The sequence below is a fragment of the Anticarsia gemmatalis genome, chromosome 1 (assembly GCF_050436995.1).
Source record: "Anticarsia gemmatalis isolate Benzon Research Colony breed Stoneville strain chromosome 1, ilAntGemm2 primary, whole genome shotgun sequence".
Lineage (NCBI taxonomy): Eukaryota > Metazoa > Arthropoda > Insecta > Lepidoptera > Erebidae > Anticarsia > Anticarsia gemmatalis.
The window spans coordinates 713,224-736,187 of record NC_134745.1 but is presented as its reverse complement, the minus strand read 5'-3'; the positions used below and the strand labels follow the sequence as shown (position 1 = coordinate 736,187).

At 35.3% G+C, this 22,964-nt stretch overlaps 2 protein-coding genes across 3 annotated transcripts in view; both read left to right on the top strand.

Annotated features, from left to right (window-relative positions):
• On the top strand, positions 1–13,219 carry Hey (Hairy/E(spl)-related with YRPW motif). The gene is made up of 3 exons (XM_076136094.1): positions 1–331; positions 3,339–3,547; positions 11,133–13,219. The coding sequence occupies exons 1-3, from the start codon at positions 144–146 to the stop codon at positions 11,648–11,650; spliced, it is 915 nt and encodes a 304-aa protein (XP_075992209.1). The 5' UTR covers positions 1–143; the 3' UTR covers positions 11,651–13,219.
• A 3,490-nt stretch (positions 13,220–16,709) lies between these two features.
• LOC142985720 (uncharacterized) overlaps positions 16,710–22,964 on the top strand; it is a 65,689-nt gene continuing 59,434 nt past the window's right edge. The window contains exon 1 of one of the 2 annotated variants that reach the window (XM_076134042.1): positions 16,710–16,891. In XM_076134042.1, the coding sequence (XP_075990157.1) occupies positions 16,877–16,891 (15 nt within the window). In that variant the 5' untranslated portion in view covers positions 16,710–16,876. The remainder of the gene's footprint in view (positions 16,892–22,964) is intronic. The other variant, XM_076134082.1, reaches the window with a different exon arrangement.

The following is a 22,964-nucleotide window of genomic DNA, read 5'->3' as shown; positions in this document are numbered from 1 at the left end:
GCGTGCGCACGTGTGCTCCGCGGACTACCCGGACATTGATAACGCGACAACAAAAACGTGAAAACTTATTCATTAGTGACGAAAACTAACAGTTTTGTGTAATTAGTGGAAAAACTTAGTGAGAATTTTACAAAATTTTGATAATGGAGTACCATCATAGGCATATGGAACAGCCAGGCCCTGGTCTCCAGAGCCAGGGTCCTCAGTGGGGGTACGGCTGGGGCCCACCAGCTCCAGCGCCGGCTCCACCTGCGCCTGCGCAGCGCAATAAGAGGACACATTCGGAAAGCGAAGACGATGCTTTCTCGGAAGAAAGCTCGAAGGATGCGCAGTAAGTAGAGTTTAAAACCTTTAGTGAATTAAAATAGAAAATTTTTGTTCGTCCTTTAAGCCTAATACTTAGGTCGAAGTTCAAAGTAGTGATTTATTTGAATAATATCAAACCAGTCTTACATTTTTTAAGTTAATTTAGAGTATAGTAAATTGGAAAACTTCGGGCTTAGCAAATTATATTTTTTCGAAATTTAAAATGAAAATACTCATTAAAAACACATTTTGTAATAGGATAATATAATAATTTTGTAATTTTATTTTTGAATACTATAAGGTAAATTTTTAATAAATTCTGAAACAAACCCGTCCTATGTTACTAGTACTTCACAATACTACTAACACATTTCGGTACAGACACTAATTGGAGCATAGTTCTCATTAACAAGTGAAATCCATACACTTTCATACACATACATGTATGAACTAGGCACAGTTACATGGTATTCAGTTGTTAGGCCCCTATGTTTTTGAGTTTAACTTTCTATGTGATAGTTGCTGAATATTCATGTTGAATGTTACTAGTCAGCGTTGTAGAAATGTGAAAAAAGTAATGCGAAAAAATAATTATAAAATAATAATAAGTAATATATAATGTGAAAAAAATTTAGTCAAATAGATATTTTCATTTATTTTTGTGGGTCTGTTTTTAAAATGGAGCTTGATTATAATGTTGGCTAATAAGATTCTTATTAGAATGATAGAATATGTTCTATATATTCTCGAATATTATTAATATGTTATCCTTAATTACAAGGCATTTGCTAATACTTGTATTTTGAAAAAATAATAAAATTTATGAAAAATGTTTATCTCGTGTTAGTTAAAAATATACAAATAAAACCCTTTTGGGTACAAAGCAGGTGTACGAAAAAATATTAATAAGCTTTGATCACTCGTTTAAAAAATCCAATCAAAGCGCTACGCAGTTCGTAGCGTGAGTCATAACTCGTAACCGGACGCTACGCTCGTAGCCGGCGCTACGCAGTTAATAAAGTTTAATTAAGTGCTCAATTTCATGTAGAGTGTGTAGTGTAATTGGACGATATGTGTCTGTTATATTACATTCATCTTGTATACATATAAAAGGAAATATTAAGGGAAAACTAGTAATTTACATTTTTTTATGTAATAAATAGTTTTTGCCCGCGGCTTCGTCGGTTAGTAAAAATCAATTTTGAAGTTTTGTTGTGATTGAGTTCAAACATACAAACTATTGACTTGAAATACACTCTTCACTTATCGTAAAGATATTTTACTATAAGTCTATGCCGTAAATTTAAAAAAATGCAGACTTTAATCAAATAATCTACTCAATTAGCCAACGAAACTCATATATGACCCGTATTTCAAAGACCCTTTTCTTTTTAAGACACTAAAAATTTTATAACTAATGCTAAGTAAATAAACTTTCAACTCTCTCTACTAAGTTACTACACATTTATTTCCACTGTAAACAAGAAAAACAAGTGTAAACATTATTACAACGTGTACTTTATACTATTACATAAGATATTTACTTCAGTTATTTAACTTGATATTTGTCCAGAGATGTACACAAGCAAATAAATCTCTCCGCAAGGTCGGTGAGAGATAAACATAGACAAAAACTAACTGTCATGGCCGATACTGAAATATAAACAACACGTAAGTGATTTGTTGATATACACAGTACTCTTTAGAAAGTATATAATCTTCTGATTATTTCATGATAAAAAACTTTAATTGATGCTCAAAAGTAATCAATTTGGTAAATGAAAAAATTTAAAATTTAATGATCTTTGATTCTTTAAGAGAGTTGTCCACAGCATACTCATTCCAATTAAAATTATAAAAACATACACATTATACACATCGTAATCCATTGTTTCTTTAAGGGACCTTACGCACTAGCGGTTGGCCGCTAGGCGGTTAGACTCGAGCGGTCCAACCGCTTAACGCGGTTTCGTCGCGGTTAGCCGCCATAGCGGTCAGCCGCGATGAAACCGCGTTAAGCGGTTGGACCGCTCGAAGGCGCGTGGCTCATAAACTAAATGGACGCCGTCGAGATTGTGCTATTTATATTTACTCCCGAAAACAACGAAAGAAAAATAAAAAAAGATACTGGATTCATCCTTTACTAGAAACACGCAACGTTTTGTTTTCAAGAACTGAAGAAGCACCAAGATAAATTTTTCGGCTATGTTAGAATGAGTGTTTCGTCATTTGAAGAACTACTAACAGTTTTATATGACAGCATCAAAGGACAAGTTACTAAATTTCGTGACTGTATCCAACCCGAAGAGAAATTTAAATTTAAATCTCTATTCTTATAAACTGCTCCTTCACAATTCTAAATAGCTTCTCGTTGTTGAATTTCAACAATGAATTTCTCTGTGTCGAAGTTCATGGCTGCGCAACTGAAAATACGTGCATACTTCACCGGCGGCTCGCCGCAAACTAACCGCCAGTGCGTATACACAAGATGGCGGCTAGCCGCGAAGCGGGCCGCGAAGCGGGCCGCGACACTCCATTCAACCGCCGCGGTTGAAATTTTGTGGCGGTTTAGTGCGTACAATCATAAGCGGTTGCATATTAAACTGGAAAAGCGGCTAACCGCGCGGCTAGCCGCTTCCGCGGTTAACCGCTAGTGCGTAAGGGGGCTTAGTATACTTTCGCACCGATATTTTATTGTCACTACGCATAAATTGAATACACTTAAAAACGTTTTAGATGAAACAATCTCTTTACAGTTGCGATAAAATGTTACAGTAATATTAAAAGTTAAATATACTACCATACAAAGTCGTGTGTTAAAACAAAATTATTGTTTATTCACTTTAACTAAAGTTTTATTTCTTTACCACTAATGTTCTTTACTCCTTTTCTATACTTACCTTTGCCTTCCTCGCAGCGGCGTGTTACATACACACACGTTATATAGCGCATACAGTACAACGGTAACGTTCTATTCCCCATTTCACGGGCTAAAAGATTCTACCAACCTAAATCATACCGTTTCTTTCCAGGTCTCCAGGCGGCGACTCGTGCCAGCTGATGACTCGCAAGAGGCGTCGAGGAGTGATAGAGAAGAAGCGGCGAGACCGCATCAACACCTCCCTGACAGAACTGAAGCGACTCGTACCGGCCGCCTGCGAGAAACAGGGCAGTGCCAAACTGGAGAAAGCAGAGATACTGCAGCTGACTGTTGATCACTTGAAGATGTTGCATGCTAAAGGTAGGTTTAATGTCACATTAAAGAAACTTACTACTCTTAATTGTTGGTAAAAGATCAGAAAAGAGTATATTCGGATAGGCTCTAAACTATCTCTGTTTGTAAACAATATCTTAATTGTATGGCCTGTTGCCTTTTAGTGATATTTTAGCGAAGAATTGCGAGGGCGTGTTAGAAGTTGGTAAGGTTTTCGTAAATTGCCCTGGTGGTCCTAAAAAAATATGTTAAATAAAGTCTTAAGCAACTTAGAGTTTAGATTATCTTTTAAACACACTGAAGCTGGAAATAGTAAACTTTATTCTCCCTGCAAAAAAAACTGACTGCCGTACATGATGAAGCGTCACCCCTTTTTCCTACTTTCCTTTTTCCAAGGACTTTTTTGTGTGACATTTCTTCTAAATAACTCGCCTACTTTCAAGGGCCACCTTCACATTACAAGTTTTGAGCAGAAATTCCGCAATGTTTTCAATGCCATGTCCTTCAAACATAACACTATAACTTTCAAGTTATGTCGGCCAAGGTCTCCCATAGCTTTGTTTTGATGACGAAATACTACGTAACTTGGTAAATAACGCTTAAAAGTATATAAAACTTCCGAAAACTAACTACTATAAGGAAAATTTTAATGCTTTATTATTCGCTGTTTACTAACATAAAAATTATCTTGGTATTACTCGGAAAAGTGTTAGCTTTTTCCGGCTATAACTCTCTGACACTCCTCCATGCTATATTATTAAGAACATACCAATACCAGTCGAAAAATCTACACAACAATTTACCCGACTCTGAATCGAACACAAGACCTTCTCGGTATATACCTCGGCAATACAGTACCTCGGTTCACATGGTCAATTATTTCATTATAACACGTATCACATTAAAATAAGCTAAGCTTTAAAGACGAAGTACTTACATTTTTTTACCAATGCTTTGAAAGTTACCCAAATACAACTAATACAAGTTTACCCGAAATATTAAATGTACAAATACTAGTTTACCCAAACCGGTGCATTTTCGCACCGGATGTCACACGAGTAGACAGTGCCACGTGCATTCATACATCTTTCAAGTTTCAATACAAAATTCACTCGCGTCGTGTCCGTTAGCAATTAATTCTTCACGAACCTGTTTCATTTCCGTTTCCTTTAAACCGTAACGGTGAAACGTAAAATAACATTAAAAAGCAAAAGTTTCGCTATTCGATTCGCTTTTCCTGTTCATTGTTGAAACAGGTTTTTTGGAACTTCGAAAAAATCGCGATTATTTTACTGTTATACTTTTGTAAACTTTTTTAGAAATTGTACGATCCTTTTATGATTTGAGACAGGAAGGCTCTCTACTTCTTCAAATTGTAAAGATAATAATCCTTACCTATAATACGCAAGCGAAAGTTTAAAATGTTTTTTTACGATTTCTCGTAAACTCTTACTTCTATTTGGACGGCATTTACAGCTTATAACACGTGAGACCCAACTATTGAACAGGGTACAGACATAAGTGCAGGCAACTTGTTAAAAAATGGACTCTGAAGAAGTAGTTGTTAGTTTTCACTGACACTGACTTCAAAGGGATATAAATTAATTATTATTTTTTTACTTCCTAGGAGATTTCTTATGGTCTGTTGTTCTGAAACAGAGAAGGGTTTATTCTTTTAAATAATTTTATTTCACAACAAGTGTTTAAAGTTACGCGCAATAGCTTCAATATATAATGTCACATTAGTAAACAAAACTTAATGTAATATGTTGTTAATTAAAACTTGTGCAAATCGTACATAAGTTTGTGTACAAGGTTGTTAGTTTCAGGGCTAATTAGTAAATCCTTCATGTTATGACTACAGCGTAATTATTATGTAATTCAATATTTGTTTACTTAGTAGCGGATGAAATTAAGTGCCTTACACAGATAGAATCTTACGCACTATAAAAGCTCGAGAGTTAGTCGCTGAACCGTATGATGAAGACAAGGTAACGATCGATTTCTTTATATGCAGAAAATTCAAACATTGACAACAAAAAAAAACAGTTTTTTGAAAAACTACTCTTACGAAAATAAACCAAAATATTTTGTCATACACTCTGACATCTGACTCATATTAAATGACATTTATTTCAGAAATAAATTGAATCTAGAATCACATCTCAGACATTATCACGTGAACAACATTTAAACACCGACAAACACCAACCAAATACATCAAAACCATACATCTAAATCATTCTTATCACCACCATCTCTTATCAATCGTCCTTCCATGTTCCCACGCGTCAGTTTCCGGGTCCGGGACAGACAGGTGGTGACCATTTAAACTTTTTGTACCCTGTAAATGATACCATGAGATCTACGGGCAGTTTGAACAAAGTTTTAAGAGTAATGTGTGTTTTAGGCTGTTTGAATGGTAATAGGATGAAGGGTTTAAAGCCTTAATTGTATTTCAAAGTTTGTTCTAATGAGTGGCTAGTTTCTGTTAGTTTTAAATGCTGCGTTATGTTACGATGGCTATACAAACATACATAATATCATAGCCTTTTTCCCATGGAAGTACAAACGCCACTTGGTACAATCCTTACAATTTTCCCTTGCCTCATTCACATCCATACATCTTGTCATACTGGACCACAGGTTACGAGTACCTACGCAAGTATGCACCTAACCTTTTCTCTATCTATCTTATTATTTGGCTGTCCAGCAAATATTGTCTTTGCTGTTACAATTTTATTAGTTGCGGTAAAGATAATATTTTATTATCATACTAAATGGGATATGTTATTTATAGATATATACTTATGAATCAGAGTTAATGTAGTAAACAATGTAATTAACCTTGGTCGTATTGCTTAGAGATAAATAAACCAAATAAATGAAGCGTAGCTTTCGTTAAAAGCTTGATCGCTTCGAATAGAATGTTAGGTATATATTGATAAGTGTGAATTAACACACTCGCAAGAAAAGTCAATTAAAAATTGTCATTCACATTTTTTGCATTTAAAAAGTATCTTATGAGTGCGTGTGTGTTAGAAAACGTATCAAAAACGTAATTTGAAACCACATTCCGCTAAATTAAATCACAATAACGTTTTCAAAACCAACATTGTTCCGGGAGGGTCCTAAAATGCGGTAACATCAAATCAATTATATTAGTGGTCAAAGCTTGAACTTTACAAACTATCAATACTGCATACAAACCGCATCCTCGGGTGTTTCCGCCACCCATCGGCTATTTACGCCGGGTCAGTGTTGCGAAGTTCCTTCAGACGTAGGCTACTGCGGTCGGAAGTAATGGCCGGAAATGGATATGTTGTGTAAGAAAAAAGTGTGTTGTTTTGTTCTTTTGCGGTTCTCGTTTCCTTTGTTGAAGGAATTCGGTTTAAATTAGTATATATTTAATTATTGTTTTTGTATTTAACAGCACGTTTGACACAGTGGTTAACGCTGACACCTCGTCGCAATAATCGTAGCGCCGCGCTTGGTGACTTCGAATTTCACCCGATACAAATATTTGTGTGTGTGCTTGAGTGTCTGTTCTAAGCTTGGTTGTTAATTTATCTTTAAATGTATTAGGTACATGCCTGCTTAGTTTGGATCAGATGACCGTGCGTGGGATGTCCAAAATTCACCGATCAATACTTTCAGTGTGTCTATTAAGGTTTCGTAATTTCATAAATACTTCAACTTTTAATAAATTTCATTATAAGGATCAAATCTTAGACCAAAACAAACATGTTGACAATGTAAGAAAGCTAGTGGGCGTATATTAAAATTAATACTATCGAACAAGCAAGCATCCCACAAGATTTTGATAAACCATAACTTTGGATAACTTTATTAAAATCATATAAAATTTTACAACAACAAACACACACATAATTCTCTCTCATTCTATTCTCAAACGTGTAAGCGAGACAAAATTCTCACCAAGATTTTACCACACTGTTATTATCTCCATCTTTCTCTAATCTTGTAAGTGTGAGTGGGACAAAAAGTGGACCAGTGTGCAGTTATCAACTTCCTGAGTTTTTGTTAGCGCCAGGTGTAAGATTGTGAAGTAATATGTGTACGCACACTGCGGCGGTGGTCAGCCGGTCCATTGTGGGCTGTTATGGTTATTTAATTTGTCTTGGCTTTTTGTTGAGATTATGTGATTTTGATCGCTTATTGAAATGGGTGTTTGGATACATTTGGTGTGTGAAAGATTTTGTAGAAATGAGCAAATGTTTTTCTTTTACTGATGTTGATTTCCTTCTAGCTTTTACTGATGTTGCAAATCATACCGTAAATGTAATGGTGTTTAATGTTTCAGTTTCATGTTCATGGCTATGACAATGGTTTACTCAGAAATACTATCGAAATAAATAAATGCACTATCGCTAAAAATACACTTATCAACTTATTTTTCATAAACTATTAAAATTTACCTTTCTACAAAGAAAGTGAATTTCAAGTTAAAAATATTCTTTAGAGTAGGTACTAATCCACTTTTTTTACGCTAAAAGGTATCTTAACTTAACCACTCTGACTTGCATTAACTCACGTACGAACCATATTAGCAGAGATAAATCAATCCCACATCGCACTGTCCCAGCCGTGGGAACAGTAAGTGGGCTCGCTCCCACCCTCCCTTGCAAGAGGGATGCTACCCTCTGCAGGGAATTAATTGTAGCTAACGTGCCCTCACTCGTATAAATGGTTAAATGGTGATTATTGGGAATTTGATCGGATTTGCATTGTGATACAGTTTCACACGGTTTATAAAACACGTAAATGTAGAAAGCTTTAGTGTATTTTTAATCATTTATACGCAGAATTATAGTTTACAAAAAAGTACTCACAGTTTTAACGCTAATTTTTTCAATACCAAATTACATTATTGAATTTTACCCACCAAAAGTACGGCACAAGCTACGATTTGCTCAATCACTTATTCAGAATTTCGGCCGCAATTTGCCTAGTTAAATAAGATAGTAATAAAATAATACACAAGACACCTAAGCACCCGGAAATCCTATCACCGAAAAATATTTAAAACGCCAGACCTTTCTCAAAAATTCTCTATCACACAACCAATAATTACATCAAAAAATCTAACCGACATAAAAACTAAAATCTTTGGCCGAGGCCTCGAAACACGCGTGTATTGTGACATAGTGAGCGACAAGCGGAAGCGATCTAACGCAAAGGGTTGCACCACCTGCATACAACTTATAAAAACATTAGGAAGGAAGCGTATTGTGTGTTATGTCAGTCTTTTTAATGATTTTTAGAGGGTTAGAGGTTTAGGAGTTTTAGTTTGTAAAGAAATTATGGGGGTTGAAATATAGGCGGCTAAGAAATAAATTATGGTGGTTGAATATTGGAACTTATCGGTATCTTTTCTGCACCTATTTAAATTAAATGTTCAAAATTTTAAAAAATAATGTCTACAGTGAGCACTTTTAACTCTGTTACTCAATAGTCAGCTTTATTTTGGAGATAAGATTGATCTCTGGCTCCGGCCTACTCTTATCCCATAAGAGTAGGCCGTAACCGGCGGAGGCCGGAGAATGCGTGATTTGATGCATGTATGTAAAATCAATCGAGACGTCGTATTTTTGTCAATTTGAAACAACTTCTGCATTAAAAATTTGAAGACCGGAATAGTATATAATTATATACCGAAATGTCACACAATCAAATTAAGCAAGCGATGCGAAAACAAAAAAAAACGAAAATGCGTAAATAAAAAACCAAAAATATTTTCACGTTTTCAGTAAACAAAAGTTACTTAATTTATTTAATTCTTACTAAACATTGTTTATCACATTTTAAAAGGTTTGACGTAGAGAAAAGATCAAAATGAAAAACATTTTCATGAAAAAAACTTTTTATGTTATTTACGTAACTGAAGCCAATTATATGGGTCGTAGGCGATGACGGAATGCTGGCGGCAAGACGTGTCCTTTGTTTGAAGTAATGAGGGGAAAATATTATTTAAATGTTTTTTACGATGTTTAATTATGGGTTAATACTGCCTTGTGTTTTGTTGAAAAAAAGTCATGTAATGTGTAAAAAAATCAAAGAATTCAATAAATTCACGAATCGTGAAAGGCCCTAAGTGAACAGTTATTGCTGGTTTTCCGTAAAATACTGTCTACGTCTCCGTTTTTACAAAAAGAGTCTAGACTTTATAACCAGGTGTCGAACCCGAACCCTTGTGACATCACTGTCCATTAAAAAGACATCCATTATTTCTTTCAAAATGTAAAAAAGACGAGTTTTGTACTCAAATAAAAGAACCAACAAAAAATTAACAAAAAACTTTCACGAATAAATTAAACCCGTTTTACAAACTTGATGTACTGGTCCTTACAGTTTCCTTGCACCCTTGGCCCGTTGGCACACTGACTCGACCACTTTAACTTGACCCACCACTCATCAATGAAACATCACATCACAGAACAAATCTCAAAAGTGCCCTCGAAACCCAGAGCTCATCTTATACTTGTCTCCGCTCTCAGTCGGAAGACGGCCGGAAACTTGGGGATCCCGTTATCTTTCCTCCTTGTCTAACTAGTTTAAAAACTATAGCTGTCTTATTTTACTTGTTCTTAGGGGAGAGACGAGGGTTGTTATGAATTGGGGCACTTTTTGTTGACTTGATTTCGTTTCATTGTCTACTTAACGCAAAATAACATCTGCAGACTCCGATATCACTTATTTGGTTGAGTGAAGAGAAATCGTTCTTTTTCACTGTATTTTTTCTTTCAATATACCCTATTTTGTACCATACTTTTTGCTAAACGGGTTCTGGCTCAAGACAATAAAGTACAGTGGATAACTTGGTGTGCAAGTATTCGATTTGCACCCGGAATCAATAACTTTGTGATGCAAAATAGTCATTCGTATGTTTGTAAAAGCCATAGCACAAGCTCAGTTTTTAGTGCGGAAGTAATTGTTATAGAAAAAACTAAACGATAAAATTGCTGTAAATTTTAGCAGCAAATATTAATAAAATATTCCTTCACCGGTGGCCTGATTACCAATTACCTACACAACGCTTTGACCAGCGAAGCATTAACATAAATTAAATAAACCTAGTTCCTACGTGTGTTAAAGGTCGTATAAAACTTTGTACCGTTAATTATTCGACAACAAACGTAGCGCAAAGCAAAGCCCCCGAGAGTTCGCGTTCATTTTTAATCTAAATTGTCGCCGCCAACCTGAATTTACTGTAACTGCTTTACATTTTAGAAACATGTGAACCCAAGTTTGTAAATTTTACATTGAGTATAATAAATCTCTCTCGTATGATGAAGTCAACCTGTTGCCAGAGTTCTAAAACTGCCTGAAACCTTTTAACTTCGCTTAACTATTACTTACTTTTTTATTTCATTTTCACATGTATTTAAATAGTCTTTCATATACCCTTAAGTTAAAATACGTGCAAGCTGTCTTTTAATATAAATATGGATATTTATAATAGTTTATATGGAATTAAATATAATAGTTTATATCTAAGTAAATATGGATATTTATAGAGATTTATAATTGTAAGAAAACTCATGATTATTCTTAAAACAATCATTCTAAACCTCACTTTCTATCTTTCCAGGTCTAGACACATTCGCGTACGACCCACAACGATACGCGATGGACTACCACAGCATCGGCTTCAGAGAATGTGCAGCTGAAGTAGCCAGGTACTTGGTCAGCTGCGAGGGCCTCGACATCCAAGACCCACTGCGGTTACGACTCATGAGCCACCTTCAATGCTTTGCTGCACAAAGGGAGTTAGCTGCTAAGTCTGCCAATTGGGGGTACCCTCAATATCCAGCCACGCCAGTAGCTCAACAGCATGGCTATACTGATATACCAAGACAGGATGTCCCAGTGACTGCAGCTACAACTACAGTAGCAGCTCCAACAGCAATAGCTGCTCCTCTTACTGCTGCCCCAAGCTATCCCCACTACCCCCCCGCCCCACCAGCGCCACCAGGTCCTCCCGGCCCTCACCCAGCGCCCCCAGCACCTCACTACCCTACTCCATACCCTCACCATCCACCTCATCATCAGTACTCACAGAACAGTTCGAAACCTTACCGGCCGTGGGGTGCGGAACTTGCGTATTAGACTAGTGAAGTTATTTTGTCTTGGAAAGGAATTATGTCGATAAGTGTCATAATATATTATTGCATATTTTGATCGGATTTCAGAGCATTTTGCAAAGTTTAATTAAATAACTGTATTCTGAATGAAATATATATAGAAAATTATTAAACTCAATTATGTAAACTTGGTAACCAATAAGAATCTTGTTTGATTCATCTATTTTTGGTGTTGCTTTGAAGCTTTTTACGATGAGGGTACTTTTAAAAGTATTTTTTCAAAGCAAGTAATGGCACTTTTCTACGTAGTTCCCACTTACAAGACACTGTTGTCAAAGATCTCAGAGTTTAAACAAATCTAAATTATAAAACCCACTGTTGTATTAAATAGTTATTATATCAAATATATTATAAGTTGTGTGATAATTATATATTATATCGTATAAGTTTATCGACACTTTACAACCCTATTTGTAAGAGCGTTTGAAACCATTGAATTTTCGTCCTTTTCTTTTCTATTTGAAATGAAAAGGAGGGAATAATTCAAAAGGTAACGTTATAAGCATTTATGGGTGTTTTATGTATATTGGGACCAAAAAATAAGCTTTAATATGTCGAAATAAGTCTGTAATGTGTGAAAGGAAAAAGAGAAGTACAGTGAAAATGTATTTGATCTTGTCAAATAAATGATTGTACAAAATGATGAAATAAGGTTGTGAATTTATCAATAATTTACTGTGTTGTTGGTACAAATGTATCATATTATATCATTGAGGTTAGTGTTTCAAATAAGTTAACAAACTGGTCAATGAAACAGATATTAACTTTCCTGATTCAACATTTTTTATACAAAATTAATGTAATATTTGCGATAGGGGAAGACAAAATTAAATGTTTCTTTATAAGTAACAACAATAGAAACGGCTTCTCGAGGGGTGATTTCAAATGACAAAGGGCAATAAAGTCACGTGTGTTTCTCGTAGCCGCTGATTCGCCAGGAGTTCTTAAGTATAAACAGTTGCCATAGCAACACATAAATGCGGATCTAAAAAAACAACAATGAAGCAAAATAAAATATCATTTAGAAAACGTTACCCTAACAACTAAATCTCAAAAGCTGTTCAAATAATTGTTTTGATTCTTTACTTTATGTCCGCAAATTTAATATTTGTTGTAATCCTATATTAAGCACGATACACACCAAAGTCACTACTCCGCTGACCTATGTCAGCATCTTTTTGTCGGTGGCTTAGTTAGTTAACTAGCACTTGTAGACGTTACCCGCCGACATGCCGCCGGGTTGGCGATGAGTTTACAACACGTCGGCTACTCTGGTGTGTGTTCCGCTTTACATTGTATTGTGTATCCTTGCGTAGGCGTCAAACCTTTCCAAATACGACAATTGTGACAAAAGAACCTTCGAATACATGTTTGTCTTGCTTTATTTGAACACTAACTATTTTCACATTGTGTGTAAAATGTAAACGAATTATACAATCTATCGATATCGATAGTTATTTTGGTACGTCACTATTTGTATATATTTGTAAATAAGAGCTTGAAACGAAAGAAAATTAAATTATTTTTTTCTATATTTACTTGTTTTATTCACTATGTCCCACTGCTGGGCAAAATTCTCCTTCAAAAAGAGAGGGAAGGGTTAGGCCTTAAGGCCACCACGCTGGCTAAGTGCGGTTTACGGTAGTTTTTCCTAATTTAAGTATCCTAGAAAATTCTCGAAAATACTAAAGCGAATTAGCAAACCTTCCAAAAATAACAATTCATTGGAACGGCCCAGAAATTTCCTTTGAAAGGTCATAAAAATGACGCAAATGACGTCACGGACAATTCGATTGGTTTTGTTTCTTCGTAGCGTTAATTGAATAGAAGTTACTCAAAGACTTGTATTTCCATTTAAGTACTTCCCACTTAATATCTATTTGGACCAAAAATTTTTTTGAGAAATTAGTTCAACGTAAATTGATTAACTAAATTAAATGACCTTTGTTGCAGGTTAAAGTTCGTTATAACAGCTTTTTATCACACTAATCTACTAAAAACTAATTAAAAAAACAGGTGGTCAGTATACTATATTAGCATAAACACGACACAGGTGTCGCTAGCGTCAGCATATGTCCGTCGGTCAACATTCAATAATGTCCCACTTCAATGCGCTGGGATATCGCTACCCCTGCGGTTCCCACGCGTTCTGTCTCACTTACACTCGTACAATAAGTGTTGCTATCTCTTTCTTTCCTCACTACTTCCGTAGTAAGGCCGGGGTGCAAAAACGTGGTGGTTTTTTTGAGTGCGTGTGTGTGCCGTGTGTCGGCATTTTTTAGGAAGTAGGTGTGTGCATTGATGAGTTCAAGATTCAGTTTTTTTGCTCTTTTTATTGGTTTGTAATTTATTTCCTTGATTCTCAACTTCTCAAGGGTTGATTTTTTTATGGGGATTTATTGCGTTAGTCTCAGTTTTAAGTCAGAGATTGGGGCTAATATATAAGTGTTTTTTTTTATAATGCAAAAAAACGAAAGCTAACGTTTTACATAAAATTAAAACAATTCCCTGCTCCAGAATTTTTGCAGTAAAACAGTACACTTAGTTTTAGTTTACTTTAGTAAGAAACTAAATTACTACTTTACCATCCACTACACATAGTAATTTCATTTTAAATTGCATTGCATCATCAGTTAGTAACTCTCACACAAAGGCACGAACTTCGACATTTACTCTACCAGCGCCTCTAGCGTAAGTTAGGTGAACTAATTTGTTCACGTAAGTTATGTCGAACACTCAATGCGGAGACGACACTTAGTCAATAACGAAACTTTATAATTGCGTTACTATATTTTGCAAAGAATTATAGTCGTTCTCAAGAACCATTTCGTCAAATAGAATATTTGGAAAATTCTTCAAAACAAAGTTGTTAATAAACTATTAAATCCTAGCTAGAATAATTTAATAAAATGCATTGATTGGAAACTAGATATAAGTACGTTTCTTAGAATACGGGATTGATATTATATTATAATAGCTTTTGCTCGCGAATTTTCGTACTAATTTTCATCCCCTATTTTATCCCCTTGGGCCACCAAGAATAGATCGAAATCCTTTCTTAGCGGATCCCTACGTAATAACATCTACCTGCATGCCCTATTTCAGCTCGATCCATCCAGTCGTTTGGGCTGTGTGTTGATAGATCACTATGTCAGTCAGTCACCTTTGAGTTTCATTATATATAGATTTTTCTGTTAGAATACGGGTCTGGTTGTGCGACTAGGCTATGTTTGAATTCTGTACAAAAGATGTTTATACACCCGGCGAGCCTAAATCAACAACTGATTCGATTAATTAATTAACTAAGAGACAATAGTGAGTTCAAATCAATTCCATAACGTAACTAGAGGTTTTCAAACTGTTATCGCCGTGCTGGAATCAAGATTAAATTTTCATATAAATAACGAAATCCCGAACCAAACTAAATTTGTAGTGTTGTTAGTTTTGTATAACAAGAGGAGGTCGATCAAAAGATCCTATTAATTATTTATATGGTCTATAAGGTAAATAAGGTTTCTGTTAACAAGGACCTGTTTCCTTTCCCAAATCGTATAAAGTGCTATCAGTGAAATAATTTGAGTATTTCTCTTAAGAAATGGGTGCGCATATGTGCAATTGAGTCACTCGAAAAATAATAATTTTTGATAATGTAGAATATTAACTCGGGGTTAAGGTTAATGACCTCAAACTACGTCTTACGCGAACGAACCTATAATTGAGTAATTAATAGAAAGACGATTATAACTTTAAGAAACACTGACAAGCCAATGCAATCTAATTAGTAATGGATGAATTTCATAACACTTCAAAGGCAAGTATATTCAGGGAATCTATTATGTAGTCACTATTATAGTAATTGATATACAGATTGTTATATAACCGACTGTTTACATGCAAATGTTTACCAATAGCGGTGAAAAATTTATTAGAAATACGGTCCATACTTTTGAAAGGTTGCCACTTTTTCCGAATTGGACTGGCAACTTTATAATGTTTTTTTTTAAATAATGTATCTATCTTATTAAAGAGATAAAATTAATAATACTAGCGGATCAATTTCCAAGACATCAAATAAGTGTCAGTTAGCGGTAAACACAGTTTAGAGATTTAGGCCCGATGCCATCACTTCTGGATAACCAACAGATAGTTTTTATGATGGAATTTTGACAGTTGTTTTCATACATTTGTTGTCATTTTATCTAGCAGATAGGTTATCAAACAATTATTTCTAAATCAGGAAACCGGCCCTTGACAATATTCCGTCTTCCTGTCCATTAGATAGTCTATCTGTAAAAGTAAATAAGTAATACGACATACGTTATGACGAGCCTAGTAGTATCTACTAGGCAATAGTTATGTATGAATATTGCTATTGTTATTTTAACTCTCGTCTGAACAATACAGAAAGTAAAGTAATGCAAAGATATCTTTCGGAATCTAACGTAAAAAAATATCTGTTGTATAAAGTTCTGACCGGCGATAATGTTGCCCTAAAGCTGGAAAACTCAGGAACGAATAATTGTTACACAACTACTCACACTTTTAAAAGCTTTTTCCAATCGTATATACCACGAGTACCCAAAAATATCGAGCAAAAATAATTTCAAATATGGCGAAACCTATTACTTATATCAATTGACAAAAATATTTGTACGAATCATTTGACAAAAGAGAAAAAATATTAAATGTACGGATCGTTTGCTTCTAGAAAGAAATTGGAGGAAACATATTAGAGGGTACCTAATAGTTTTCTGAAAATAGAACATAAGTAAAATTGAGCCCAAGATTTAAGTATGTGATACCTATGCGTAAAATTACTGGGCTTGGTATTTTTTTAAACTGATGGTACTATAACTTTTAGCATAAGATATTTACAATGAAATCATAACCTATAAACTTTGCATGTTTATTTTTTTATCACTCAATTGTGTGTGAGGGTAGTTGGAAAAATCTAAATATGTGGGTGGATGTAAATTCGCTTCGTAAATCCTTCAGTCTCGGTTACGGTTAGTGTGACCTGCGCCGCAACGTCAGGCGCCAGGTAAAATACGTGTTCGCGTTAATATCCATGTTTTAATAATAATATATAATTTACAATTTAGTGCTAAAATCTAGCATGCCTAAGTGTTCTATAAAGCAGTTCTTGAAGATGTGAAGTCCCCAACCCGCATTTTATCAGTGTAGTGAAGGCATGTGCAGTGGGCAGGTAGGGCAGGCACAGGTTGCGTAAGCACGGCTTTTTATAGTGTTTTAGTTGTATTATTTTTCCTTAGGCAATGGTTAGAGGATACGCTCATACTGTCCTACTATTCTATTCCATTATTTTATTGTATAAATGTCGGGTAGAGGTAAGTTCTTATTAGTTGTACGGTGTTTCTTCACTTTCAATCAATTTTTCAACTGTATACACACATGCCATCTTCCCATATGGGTAGGCAGAGATCAGAGAACGCCATTTGGTTCTATCCTCACAAACTTCCTTCTTCAGCCACATCCATACACCTTGTCATACATGATCGCCGGTTACGAGTACTACGCACCTGACCTTTTTGCAAGACGTCACCGATATAAGCTGTGTATGTCTTTATTAGGGTATTTAAAACTGTATATGAGTAAAAAGATAAAACACTGTATAAAATATCAGTGTTTAAAGACAGTAAGGGTATATAAAAGTAATTTTTAGAAGTATATTCTCATGAGCAGAGTGGCGCAGTGGAAGCGTGCTGGGCCCATAACCCAGAGGTCCGTGGATTGAAACCACGCTCTTTTTAATTGTTTCAACATATTTTTTTCCTTAGCCTATTTAATAGTCCCACTGCTGGGCAAAGGCCTCCCCCTTCCCTTCCAAATCCCCCTATCGGCGCGGCGGCAAGATCCGACCAGCCGTTTTCAAATGCGTCCAGGTCATCCCGCCGTCTCATTTTAGGTCTCCTTTATACATATTTCAAATATTCGTATGATAGAAAAATGTTTTTTCGTAGCAATATTGTAGTATTTTTAAATAACAAGATCAAAGACTGGTGTTGTATGAAAATAAATATTATACAGAATATGTTTTTCTACTATTATTGATATCTTATTACAGAAAGGTTTTTATACATGTAAGGTTTAGTATGTGGATGTAACCTCAGGCAAGACAAATGTTGGTAATTGTTCGTTAAAAACTCATTTTTTTAAATATCTGACTATTTTTTATCAAAGCAATTGTCTACATTAAAATCACAATAACTGTATTCATGCGAATCCCGAAACATAGCCTATATATGGCCACAGTGCAAGCTCCCAGTTTCATTAAAACCAACCAAATTTTCATGAGTTGGTTTCAGAGAGCCAAGTGTGCACGTGTGGCATACATAATACACAGAAACACCTTTCCATCACTCTCTTATCCTAATGAGGCAGTGACTCTTTAGCATACCTTCTCTCAGATTCACGGAAGTCTGTCAGTAAATCAAAGAAGACCCAACTTGGAATTCGAACATAAAACCTCTTTGGTAGACACAGACGTGTTTATATGAGCTTAAAAGCAATTGAATTGATAAACTACTGCTTCATGTACCTCAGAAACCGGAGGTTAGACCGTGTCCAGATTCACGACATCAATATACGCACGAAGTTCACACTCCTTGTGGCATACGTTAGAGCGAAATACGGGTGAAAGAATCGAGACGAGTTCGCATCTTCTGGACAAGGTCCTAAGCAGTAAGATTAGGTCAGTTCCATCACTACGTGCACACGAACCACGTACATAGTAACCATCGTGGAGAGAGTGTAGTAAACAGAGTTATCTACGACTATTAGCGGCTATTAGTTAATGAAGGCTCGTATCACAGGCGAGCTGTCACTGATATATTCAGATGATAACCGATACGTGACAACTTACATGTATTGTGAGATAATTGTCACGAGAGTCGAGGCATGAGCTTATTGCAGGAAGACTTCAACAATTTTGCAAATCGTTTAAAGCTAAAGTGTTGGCAATGGTGTATTTGTAGATTTTGCCGTTAATATTCTTGTTCTTATGTTTATGTATTAATAAGCGATTTTAATGTCAAATACCGGGAATTTAGCAACAGCTATGATTGTGAAAATCCAAACAGAAATTTAAACCATTAGGTACATAGACGTTCGTCAAACCTCTATCGCTCCTTAATAAACACAGTTTTGTTCCAAGAATGGTCGATATACAGGACTAATAGAAATAAAGTAGAACGAAATAAAAACATCATTATTACGTATATTTATGTTGTTCTGTTAAATTCTTTGGGTAAATTCATAAACGCGAAATCACGAAATATATCACGTAAGTAAAAAGTTACAGAACATTAAACATCACAATCACAAACCTCACTACCTAACTCTGCCGAGACTACAATAAGAAAAGCGTACCTTATCAAAAAGCTATTAGACAGAAAATCCTCTTACCTACATACCTACGATATTTAATACGGGAGGGATCCAGTAAGTATATAGTACATCTTACGTCCCGACCAATTACAAAGAATTGTAAGGGTATCGAGACTACGGGAATGAAATTACGTCTATTTTAAGATGCCTGTACGAAATGTTAGTATTGTACCTTTTTGAATTATTGGGAGTAATTGAATGAGAGCCTTTTGTTCGATGGAATTAGGTTTAGAATATCCATTTATTTAAGTACTTTTTTATTTTGAGGGCTAGTTACTTGCCTCACATAACGTTAGTTCTGAATATTAATGGAATTGGGGCTTATAGTAAAATGATGATTTTATTATAATGGTTAATACTTTTGACAGAATTTATACATAGGTACATTTCAATATTTTATATTCAAGTCTTTTATTATTATCCGATATTGTCCCCTTTTGAGATAAGGTCTCTTTCAAAAACCTTTATCACGCTAACTAAAGACATCGAGTTAAGCTTTTCGTGACCTCTCTGTAATTAGTCAATATTGGATTTATTTGGACATCACACATTTCACTCAATCTGCGATTGTACAAATTGTAATCTTATACACTGCAAAAGAACTAAAATAAACGTACAAGTTTAGGAAAGTTAACAATATATTTGAGGTTAAAATAAAGTTCTCCCAATGTGGGACTTGGCATTATTTAATATCTATTACACAAAAATGTCGTATTTAATATTACCCGCGATTGATACAATTCGACAGTGTTCGTCAAAAAGCGTGTGGGTGTTCTTTTAAAACAAGTCCATTACATTTATACTTCACTGTCCTAAATATAAAGTAAGATCGACAAATGTCTTGTATAAATGGCACAATAAGACATTGTCCTCAATAGACAGTGTTTTATTTAACACAAGGGAAACTCTGTTGATCAAATGCGTGGGTTTTATAAATCTATATCGATTGTGAAGTGCTCCAATTTTGATCGACAGTTTCTATAAGCAAAAAGTATCTTAAATATAAAGCCTTATTTAAATATAGGCAAGTGGCACACGGTTACTTAATTGTCCTTTTTGTTCCGTGTCCTTTAGGGCATTTTTATCTAACGTTTTGGACGTACGACTCGATTTAGCAATGGCTAGGACTAATAAGTTACTTGGTCCTCTTTCTTTTGAAGCCAAGCATTAAGCTTAACGAATTTGCTTTATACTGACACAATGTTCGATATAATTTTTCTGCAGCTAAGGGGTCAGGGGTAATTTGAAAAAAAAAACGATTTTTTTGATTCGGTTTTCTTCAAACGCTGTTCAAAATTGGGTATGTAATTTAGTCGAGATAAAGCAACAGACACTACATTACTATATACTGTTTACTAGAGATATACTTTCACACTTATAATATAAGAATGAAGTTTTATTCTCATATTTCCTGTAGATTAGATACCTAATATTCTAAGTAAGTAAGTTCTAAACCACAGGCTTTCCTTCCCATCATTCAATTAATATCAATCAACATAATATTCTTATTAATTAACACAACTACCTCGCACACTTTATCTAATTACTCTTCATCTATATTAATTAGATATATTTACGGGAAAGGTCAGGTTCTTTTGTATTGTCTCGTTTTTCTTTGAAGTGAGGGCGAGTGCTCTCGGAGTGAGAGGGATAAGGAACTCAGTGTCAAGTGGGAGGGAGATGTTTGTTGAAATGCTCTTTTGTTATTGTGAAGTCATTATTAGGACGGTGACATGAAAATATTGACGTTTTCATGTAAAGTTTAATATAATTTTCGCCGTAACGTTTTTGTGTGGGCTCTAACCAGAGACGACGGCCGGTGTAACGTGCGCCGTAACGTTAGGCATTCTAAGGTAAAATGCGTGTTCGCGTTAATTCTCGTATTGTATAAAACATTTTTTTATACACAACTCCCGCACTAAGACTTACTCTTGTGTCGAGGGGACTTTTACAAACATACAAACAACGGACACATAGCACAACCAGACCCAAAACAATTATTTGTGGATCGCACAAATAATTGTTCCGCGTGGGAATCGAACCCACGACCTGCCGAAGCAATGGTATCGGCGTGGCGAACTAAACCACTGCGCCAGGTAGGCAGTCACTTTTAAAGGTCCGGAAAAAGTTGCGTGGTTGTTAATTGGCCACGTGGTAACTAATGTACGTGGGTGTTATCGGGGGTGGTAAGCTCAACCACTGCATTGAACAAACATTTGTGACAACCAAACAAAGTTACGGTTTGTAGTTTGTTTGTAAACTGTTTGTTTGAGTTCTAGTCATGCAATATTTGTAGTTATATTTTTAAAAAATACATATACAGGATTATCTGTAAAATGTTAACAACTTTACTGGACTAGGCCCCCGGTTTCTGAGGTATATTTGGCGGAATTTTATATATTCAATAGCGTTTAAGCTCATATAAAAATGACAGTTCGAGTAGATAAACTAACGCTCACTGTACCTCAGAAACTGGACATAAATAGCTAACATTATAAGCGACTACATTTGTTATACGAGTACATACACATACTAAACTATATAACAGTCATAATTCATATTTCCTTATAAGTATAGACTTTTCTCTAATGTTATGTTCTCTTCTAATGTTACAAGATTTAAAAGGCAATTCTGTTTTGCAGACAATATTGATTCGTACTACATTTTCATATAGAAAAGCGCAGACCTTGCGTAAGCCGAGTATTGGAATGTCAGCAGCAGCAAAAGTTGCATACAACATACACCCACTAACGATCAAATAGCGGACCACGCAGTTCCTAGAATAACTTGTATAAAGAAAATACTCTTTTAATATAATATTTAACGTTGCAATTTCTTTTTACCGCAAACTACGACCCCGATTGCTAAATGTCAGAGGTTACGGGTCTTAACTAAAGACCTTTCGAATATACCTACATTGTTATGGCTTCCAAACCTTTCATAACACATTTTTCGTATTTCTTATTACTTTGAAAAAGTGTCTTAATTTTGCCTATAACTACTTCTCTGTGGCGCGGTCGGCAGTGTATGCGACTACCGCGCAAGAGGTCTCGGGTTTTAATCCCGGATCGGCTGTTTTCTGTAAAAAAATCTCAGATATTGCCCGGAGTTAGAAAGTTGAGGACGTAGAGCACGTAAAGCCGTCGGCCCGGTCATGTCAGTTTAGCCCTCCCACCAGACTACGATAGTAAAGGAATAGACAGTGTACCTGTGTATTGTGCACACACTTGGCCACTATAAACAATGTCCAAAGTTGGCTGGTTTCAATGAAACTGGACGACATTATTATGTTCAAACTAAATACAAGCAAGGGTAACCAATAATCCCTGTGAAAACTGCAAACGAGTTAAATCCAAAAACTGGAATTTCAAGTTATCCAGACAATGAAAAATGGCGGATTATATTTGGACAATAACTGTATTTTACCAGTAAATACCGGTAATTGTGCAAACTGTTTGTTTACCAGTAAAGTAAGGAAATAAGTAAACTGGTTTCTAATTAGTATTTTTTCGCGTTACGTGGCGATTGTTATGCGATTTCACGCTTTAATGTATTGTTTAGAATTTGGTTACAAAAGTTTCAAAACTCTGTATTGTTTGTTTTTGAGGTAATACTAAGAGTTCTCTTATAAAACAACGTTTAGATAATAATATGCATTGTAAGACGTAACTGTGGATACATTTTGATTGACTGCCTCCGTGGCGCAGTGGTTTAGGTCGCCACGCAGGCAGTCAATCAAAATTTATACCATTGCGTCGGGAGGTCGTGGGTTCGATTCCCACACGGACAAGAGGATTTAGTGCGGGAGTTATCTTTTATTAATAAAAAAAATATTAGTGCCAGCAGTACCTCTTTCAGTTATTAATTTCTTA

What these genes read in the sequence shown, in the direction of transcription:
- Hey (XM_076136094.1), top strand. Translation starts at nt 144, where the DNA reads ATGGAGTACCATCATAGGCATATGGAACAGCCAGGCCCTGGTCTCCAG. An exon ending in GAAAGCTCGAAGGATGCGCA is followed by an intron (nt 332 to 3,338) that starts GTAAGTAGAGTT and finishes GTTTCTTTCCAG; the next exon opens with GTCTCCAGGCGGCGACTCGT. An exon ending in GAAGATGTTGCATGCTAAAG is followed by an intron (nt 3,548 to 11,132) that starts GTAGGTTTAATG and finishes CTATCTTTCCAG; the next exon opens with GTCTAGACACATTCGCGTAC.